Raw genomic sequence first — 9,468 nt, forward strand, 5'->3', positions numbered from 1 at the left:
AATTGTTTTTTCAAAGCTTATATCAACTAACTTATCTATTGTACTGGTACACTACTGTAGTCAGGTCAATTGAAACTATTGTACTGGTATTCTTCTGGTAGTAAGGTCAATTGAAATAATTATAAATCTCTGTACCATCCATTGAGTTTTTTTTTTAAATAGTCTTCCATGTTGACCTACTAGTCCTATCTAGCTGTGATCACCAATGATTTCATTTCTGTCTTGGGAAGCCTCAAAATCATAATACAAGTTTAGTTCTCTTCTCAAAATCTGTATGCAATTTGTTGATCTTTAGTATTAATCATTAAAGACTACAAATATAGCTGAGTTGTCAATATAAACAACTATGTTTTTCTAATGCGTAAGTAATGTTAAGTACTTTATTTATATTATCCAGTGTTTAAATTGTTCAAAAAATCTTGCAAGTTCAGTTACATAGCAGAGATACTACCAACAGTTTAACATTGTTGAGTACAGGAAACTGTAGTCTAAATAGTCTCTAGACTGTAAAGGTTCCGCTTGAGGCTAATATATAAAAGTAAGTATTACTTTAACAAGTCTAAAGAGGGATGCTAAATTACACACATCAACAACAGAAAAAACTCGGAGTTCAAGTACGAAACTAAAACCAAATGTTGGAATTATAAAATACATTTATTTACATCAAAAGTTAATGGAATATGAGTCAAAATGATTGAAAGAAACAAAGATTGAAAATTGTAGATGCATTTCACTTAGATAAATGCACTTAAATAGTCCTATTTGAAACTCATTCCAAAATGACTTGATTTTTCTTTCAGTTATTTTAAAATTAATATCTTTATAAATAAAAAAAAAACCAATGCCTAAAATTTATTGCCTTAAGATGTTACACTTTTGTTGGTTCCAAACAATGTTTTAACATTGTTTGAAATTTCTTTCACTTATTAAAAAAAATGTGCTTTAAAAATTAAAGTAACAAAACCAATTCATGTTCAATTCAGCTCATAAAGATGCACTTCATTTGAAGCATAAAATAATTTGTGTTATTTTCCATGATACAACATTCAAACATCAAGTTGATGGGTAAAACTCAACCAGAGCAGCCTCTGCATCCACAGTGAACGCATTCAACAATTTTACCCTGTAAATAATAATTTAAAAAAAATTAGCATTGCATAAATTGCACGTTATTTGAGCTTACGAATCTTTACAACATCACTTTCAACTCACAGATTCCAGTTTTGACCTAGGGACACGACAGATACAGTTGGCTCCGAAATTGGTATCTCTGACCTGTATACACCTCAAGCAACACAAATTCTCATAACCTTGCTTCTTCCATTTTGCAATCAGATTTTTATCTGCAATGTTCTCTTTTAAACAGTATTCATAGAGTTCTGAAATTATCAACAAAATTGATTGTATTGATCATGTGAAGACTCTGGCTTGGAGACAAGTTTGATTAGAAAGGGTTAGTATCAATTTTATTAGAGTTAGGTTTTCTTTTTTAAGTATATAAATGTATGAAGTTATATAAAATATGTATGTGTGTGTATGCATAAAGAGATTTTTTGTATATATTAGATACAGCATTTTTCCATTTTCACAGGTAGTCGTGGAATTCCCTGCGAACATCAAGGGAACAATGTAGTCATGAATATTTTAAATTTATCATTTTGAGTTTAAATGAACTTTAAAAACTGTATGTTTGACAGAGAAGGGAAATAATTTCTTTCCTAACAAATAAATCTATTCTTTATATCTATAATATTTGAAGATTTCCAAAGATATATATACACTAATATAGTATATAATCTTTAAAAAATATAGATCTATATAATTTTTTATAAACTTACCTCGACTAATTGCCTTCCTGCGATAGAACAGATCATAGATGTACCTGGATTTCTGGTGGTGCAAGCGAAAAATTGGCCAAAGAGCTTCCACTTTACGTTTGCCCTCATGAGGTTCAGTTTCAGCTAAAAAAAAAAAACAACAAATGTAGCATAGCTTCAACAGTAAAATACAGTTGACTACCAGTTAAATATTGAGTAAAGTATTAAATGCTTTGGGTTTAATTCTAAAATGTAACACGAGTCTTTTGTTTTCTATCATAATTGTGTTTAATCATGTGGAATTTGATATCTTTACAGGATGTTTTTTATTATTACAATTATAAGGGCTTATTCTATGGGATTAATTAATAAGGCAGGTGTAATTGTTTTTAACTAAAAATGTTTAACTGTCCTCCCCTGTCCTTCTGCAAGATTGGCAAGTGGTTTGGGCTAGCACTTAGCGACACTTTAGAACAAAAGAATTAAAATCAAAGTAGCTATATTTATAATACATAAAACACTAAACCATATTTTACAAGTAGAAAAACAAAACCTAATGAAATATTCAGAAAGACAAAGAGAGACATTTTTTATTCCATACGCAGTAGAACTAGAATTTAGAACTTAGACCTGATCTTTTTTTGTAAAATGTTTTACATGTTTCGGATGTTCCTTCAGAGTTGAAGATAGTTTACTTCCTAGTCCAAACCTCCCGCAGGACGACGGGGGATGGGAGCGGGCAGGGTTTGAACCCTCGACCGTCGATAAATCCGAATGACAGTCCAGCGCGCAAACCGCATGACCAGGCAGCCATCCTACTACTACTACTAGAGAGTCTACAAACTACATGAGTCGATGAGTCTATCTCACTCTAGAAAAAAACAACACACTCTAGTCTAGTACTATAGTTCAATAGTAAATAGATCTAGAATCTAGATCTAGTTGTTAAATATCTTTCACTATAAAATCACTACTTAAGTACTAGTGACTAGTCTTAGTCTTAGAGTAGAGTCTAGATTTAGTTAGGGATTTTAGGATTATAATAATTTATAATTTAATTTATACTAATTTATAGAGCGCTGTTAACAAACAAAATTTAGAATCAAGGCGCTGTGAATGTATATTATATTCAGATTCAGAATCGCTGCCTATAGTGGCTATAGTATAGTAGTATAGGCATAGGGCTATAGTCAGTATAGTGCTATAGATATAGTCACAATATAGTGAAGAGTTTCAATCAATCAGACTTACAGTCTTAGTCTCAGTCTGGTTTTGAAAAATTTATAAACTGACTCATCTTGACACTGACACTACTGACACTGACAGGCTTGTCTTGATTCTTCAAATTCTTGAGAAGAAGATGTCACTGTGTCAGAGTCAGTCAGAGACTTGAGAAGAATCAGTCCAGTCACTTTTTAAACTTTAACTTACCTTCACGCATTTTCTGATCTAATTCATCTATTGTTGGTTCAATAAGCTCCCATCCCTCTGGTGGTGGCTTTCTACTGCGTTTAACTTTAGGCATCTTTAATTAGATCTATTCTAGATCTAGATCTAATAACAAAAGAAACGTAAACAGCACCAAAAAAAAAAAAGATCTAATCCCGTTTAGATTGAGCAATGGTAGTTATATAGATCTAGAGCTAGCTCATAAATTAAACTTATCGATAGAAGAATTCCACTTCTAAAAAACAAAATACAATGTAAAAATAAATGGTGCACTGAACTAAAATATTAATCAATCCATTATCATTAATATCATACATAGGTCATGGATATTTTTGGCCTGTTTGGGGAGGGGGTTGGGAGCAGGAAGAAAAGTTCGTACGGTCGCCCAAAGAAATGCTGGCTGGACAACGTAAAAGAATGTTTGTAAAATGTTTTACATGTTTCGGATGTTCCTTCAGAGTTGAAGATAATTACTTCCTAGTCCAAACCTCCCGCAGGGCGACGGGGGATGGGAGCAAGCAGGGTTTGAACCCGGGACTATCGATAAGTCTAAGTCCAAACGACAGTCCAGTGCGCAAACCGCACGACCAGGCAGCCATCCGGACCGGCCTCCCTCTTGCTATCCTGCTAAGAACAGCTACTGACCTGGTAAAGTGGAGGGATTTGGTTCTTTTGGTTACGCAAACTGTCACAGCACCCCGATGACGAAAGTGAAGGGACAGATTAGATGAAATAAAAACATTTTATCTTCTAGGATTTAAATCTAGTGCTGGGGGTGAAAACTAGATCAAATCTAATAGAAGACTTGTAGACCTACATGTATGCCCAACACAATATTTTTCGATGTTACCAGAAGTTATATATCATAAACACTCGCAGGAAGCAATTTGTTAAGTAACCGCTGTTATGTAGGCTATAGCCCGCATACTCTTCTTGCTTTGAGAACAGCGGCAGCCACTGGTTTCCTGAAGATAAAAGTTGCAGAACACTTACATAGACTTCAGTAACTTACATTCATTTTAAACCTAAGAAAAACTATCATTCACAGTGATCTTTGGGGCTGATCGATTAGATTTTATTAGGCGACTTCTGAAAATATGACTTCTGTTTTTTTCTGAGGTTTATTGTTAAACCATGGTTAAACATTGATGCTAATAGACCTTTTCACTTTATGTTAATGGGACAAATGTAGGGCCTACTATCCCACCTGGCCACGCTACACCCAAGTAAGGCGACAAGTCTGACTGCTCGAGTTGGTGTGTGTGTGTGAGTGTCTAAGATGACACCAATTTAGGTGATATTGTGACTGTCCATATACAACAGGAAACTATTGCTTATTTTTCTAAAATGGCATATAAGTATGTGCACAGAATATGCATACTTCATTATACAAGAGTTTGTTTTCAGAAGACTGTAGCCTTGGTACCTATTTCAAGTTGAATAAAGGCTTGCATTTTAGGTATGATCTTAACCATGATAAGATATGTACAGACAGGGTTAGTAAAGACTAGTAGTGAACCAAAAGGGAGACATGCAGTTAAGGAATAGACATGTTCTCTGTGGCATTTTACGTCTAAAGAGACGATCATTTCCCTTTGCAACTTCTCGTGTGAGTCGGAGTGATCTCTCCATTGCTGGGGGAAAACCTGGGAGGCACCACTGTCCCTCCACCTACTGGCTCCAAAACAGAATTTTCTGTTTGGGTTTAATCCCTTAACTTTAGAGCAGGCATGTCAAACTCATTATGGTGTATGGGCCGCATAAAAAAACTTACTATGACCTGAGGGGCCGCAGCACAAAATCAGTTGCAAAACAGCCTACTCGTTCTATGTAAATTAGAAACAATTCAATAGAATACAATAATTAATGTCATAATGTCCTTTAGTTAGCTAAATTTGTAGTGCCATTCGGTAATAAAAAAATTAATATGATTACGCATTATTTTCTTTGTTCTGATGCTTGACATCTTTTATGGGATACAAGTTGATTAATGTCAGGTTGAAATTTGTTTTCCACTGACACTTTCATCACTGATGACAAATTTTGATGCTTTTCTAGCTTTCATTATGGAAAAGAGCTGCTCACAGAGATAAGTGCTGGCAAACAGCAAGTATTTTGGCTGCAAACTTCCGCTATTCAACGTATTGTTCAGGGTAAATAACTATAAAATGTTGGCACAGCCAATTCTATAGGCCTATACTTCGATTTTAACAAAGAATCAGACTGCTATTCTATCAGCTCTAGTTGCACATTACCAGCAGCTATTTCAGAATCAAATGAGAATGGAGATACAAACAACGAAAATTCTTGCTCGTACGGAACGAAGTCACGAAAACTGTCATTGAAAGCATCTACTAACGATTCCAGGTGTAAGACATATTTACCAAATGTTGTAGCCGTATTCAATCTTTTTAGTTCTTGACACGTTCAGAAGTGAACAAGATTTCCTCTTCATATTTGGTTTATCCACAGTCGTAATTTTGCTTCTAAGCATTTCACAGACCTGGATTAGTAGTTGATTATGAAATTATCCCTGGTCTATCAGACCATGAGATCATAAAAATACACAGTCAGATAAAAGCAGTAGCCAATACAAAACCCAAAAGAAAAATCTTACTCTGGAATAAATGTAACCTAACACAACTACACCAAGCTGCACTAAACTTTCAACAAACATTCTTATTAGAAAAAGACATTAACCAACCAGTCGATGACCTCTGGAATTTCATTAAAAACCATCTTAAAAGCATTATAGAAAATCATATACCAACTAAATACACATCAAACAAAATAAATAAATGCTGGTTTAATAATAGACTAAAGAAGCTTTGTAAACAGAAGGAAAACCTCTATAGAAAATTTAAAGAAACTAATGCAGAAAGAGTTTACAAAAAGTAAATAAAAATTAAACACTTAACCCAAAAAGTAAGCAGACAGCTGCAGAGTGAATACATAAACAATGTAATATCTAAAGATAACAACAAAAACCTATGGTCATACATTAAGTCTAAGAAAATGGAAACAACAGGCGTAGCGCCATTAAAAGATGAACATAACATAATACATAATGATAATGAAACTAAAGCAAACATTCTAAACAAATACTTTGCATCAGCATTCTCAGCCCCAGGAGACAAAGACATATTACTGAATTTGAACCAAGTAGACAACATAGAAGATATAGTAGTACAAGAAAATGGAATTCAAAAACTATTAGCCAACACCAAACCAAATAAAGCTTCTGGACCTGATGGTATTCCATCTAGATTACTCAAAGAACTAAGTAATGAGCTAGCCCCAGTGTTCAAAATACTCTTTCAGGCTTCACTTAACCAGGGCAGAGTACCAAAGGACTGGAAAGAAGCTAATGTCACCCCCCTATTTAAAAAAGGAGAAAAATCTGACCCAGGGAACTACAGACCAGTATCACTTACCAGCATCACATGTAAAATCCTAGAACACATAATATGTAGCAACATCATAAACCACTTAGACAAACATAATGTCCTCACACCATACCAACATGGCTTTAGGAAATATAGATCATGTGAAACACAACTAATAGGACTAATTGATGATTTTTCAAAAGGTTTAGATAATAGTGAACAAATAGATGCTATCTTACTAGATTTTTCTAAGGCTTTTGACAAAGTTCACCACCATAGTTTGCTTAAAAAATTAAAATATTTCGGCATTAATGGTCCACTGCATCAGTGGATTAAAGACTTTCTGATAGGGAGAGAACAAACTGTAATAATAAATGGCTCTAAATCAACACCGATAACAGTAAACTCAGGTGTACCTCAAGGTACAGTCTTGGGTCCACTACTATTTTTAATTTACATAAATGATTTACCAAATTGCATTAGTTCAGGAACAAAAGTCAGATTATTTGCAGACGATTGCATAATATATAGAACAATAAAAACAACACAAGACACAGATATTTTACAAAGAGAATTAGATGAATTACAGAAATGGGAATCAAATTGGAGCATGTCTTTCCACCCAGAAAAATGTCAGTTGTTAAGAGTAACAAAAAAACTAAAACAAATTAATTCCACTTATCTTATTCATGGCAAACCAGTATCACAGACTAAAAACGCAAAATACCTAGGTGTTATAATAAATGAAAAACTATCATGGAATCCACATATTGATGAAACTACAAAAAAATCAAACAAAGCATTAGGATTTATTAAAAGAAATTTCTATAAATCAAATAAGAACATAAAACTAAAATGTTACTTAACCTTGGTTAGGCCAATAATAGAATATGCATCCTCCGTTTGGGACCCCTCAACTCAAGAAAACATTAAGAAACTGGAACAGACACAAAATAGAGCAGTGAGATTCATAACAAACGAATATTCACATTTGACTAGAGTAACACCTTTAGTAAAATCACTAAATTTAGAAAGCCTTCAGGACAGAAGGCTCAAAAGTAAAGTAGCAATCATACATAAAACACTGAACCATAATCTTCAAATACAAAAACAAAATTTAATAAAATACTCTGAAAGACACAAAGATAAAGGCACGTTCCTCGTCCCATATGCTAGGACAAATTTGTACAAATACTCCTTCTTCCCTAGTGCTATTAGAGCATGGAATGGGTTGCCTGAGCTAGCCAGGAAAACCAGTGACTTGGCAGAATTTAAGTCATTGGTTAATATGCATGACTAAATGCATGACGCGTAGGACGTAATCATCTTCTTTTTTGAAGTAACGTCTGTATTATATAAGATAAGATAAGAAGACATGATTACACGCAGCTGTGACAATTTTGTCTTTACTTTGAAGCTTCAAATTTAAGTTTTACAGGTGACCAGTGAGATCAACTGCCAATGCCAGATCCAGAACCCATTCTTCAGTTTTGCAATGTTCAGAAACAATACAATTTCCTCACGCAGTGCAAACAATCTCTTCAATACTTCATGAAACGAGAGTTAGCGGATTTCAGTGTAGCAGGCAACAAAATCAAATTCATGTCCAATGTCATCCAGAAACATTGAAAATTGGCGATGATTTAAACCACGGGCACGAATAAAACTGAGCGCGACTGAAAACGGTCTTTTGACATGTTGGAGATGTAATGTGCTGTGCGCAGAATGTTTCTTGGTGAATGATGGATGCACTGAAAATGAGCTAATTTAAACATGGCATAAGTCTCTCTTATTTTTGCAAGTAGCTTTGCAGCAAAACCATTTCATTTTATGGTTGGTGGGCCATCCGTTGTTAGACTAGCTAGCTTTACCAAAGATAAATTGTACTGCAATATCACCTCCTCTAATTTCTCAAAAACATCCTCCCTTGTTGTGGTGTTATACATAGAACAGAGCTCAAGTAGTTCCTCGTGTATCTCCAAATTCCTGTCACAGACCCTAATGAATATAGTCCACTGTGTTACACCCGTTACATAATGTTCACAAAATCTGACTGACATTGTCATTCAATCTGCCACAGTGCTCCTAGTTAACGCTATTTCTGTGAATGCTTTCACCTTTTCTAAAAAATTACTTTTGCTTTAACGACACACTCCTTCATAAAATCGCATTCACTGAATGATTTGCTCTATGGCTTGCAATTACGTTTGATAGAATATAACTTGTTTCAGTTTAATAGAATATAACTTATTTCAGTTTCAGTTTAACTTGTTTCAGTTTAACAAATACTATTTTTCGACTCAAGTAGTTTGTCATCTCTTATTTTCCAGTGTAACAATTTAACATTTTAAAAATTTTGAGGTGGCTACGCGGGCCGCACGCAAAGTGGTCGCGCATGTGTCCCCCGAACACCGTGTTTGACATGCCTGTCTTAGAGGGACACAGAAGACAGTGCGGCTATTAACCTATAGCTAGAGGTTTGATTTGTGGGCATCAGGGCCTGTCCGCCCGAGGGCTGCTTGGCTTACGGCAGACAGTAGCTATCCAGTGAAAGGCCACGCCTACCATCGAGAGTGTTCCCTGGCGTTTCAGCTTACGCCAATCAGTTAGGAACTTATAACAGGTAACTACCACTCTTCATGTTTTACGCAGACGGGTCATGACTGCCTCACAACTTGGGGGCCAAACCTCATCCGAGACCCTTGCAGATTTGCCTGAGGCTTCACAGCCTGTTTCCATCTGTCACCACGAGGAGGTACTGCATAGGACTTGCTTTGGAGAGGCTATGTATCTAGGTGATTAACTAAATAATGATC

The 9,468-nt window shown here is 35.0% G+C and overlaps 1 protein-coding gene across 1 annotated transcript; it reads right to left on the minus strand.

Annotated features, from left to right (window-relative positions):
- Positions 1-635: 635 nt before the first annotated feature.
- LOC106063841 (protein BUD31 homolog) lies at positions 636-3,457 on the minus strand. The gene is made up of 4 exons (XM_013222318.2): positions 3,249-3,457; positions 1,839-1,961; positions 1,213-1,379; positions 636-1,123 (listed from the first exon to the last, which is right to left on the minus strand). The coding sequence occupies exons 1-4, from the start codon at positions 3,340-3,342 to the stop codon at positions 1,073-1,075; spliced, it is 435 nt and encodes a 144-aa protein (XP_013077772.1). The 5' UTR covers positions 3,343-3,457; the 3' UTR covers positions 636-1,072.
- Between the last annotated feature and the right edge of the window lie 6,011 nt (positions 3,458-9,468).

The sequence above is a fragment of the Biomphalaria glabrata genome, chromosome 2 (assembly GCF_947242115.1).
Source record: "Biomphalaria glabrata chromosome 2, xgBioGlab47.1, whole genome shotgun sequence".
Classification (NCBI taxonomy): domain Eukaryota; kingdom Metazoa; phylum Mollusca; class Gastropoda; family Planorbidae; genus Biomphalaria; species Biomphalaria glabrata.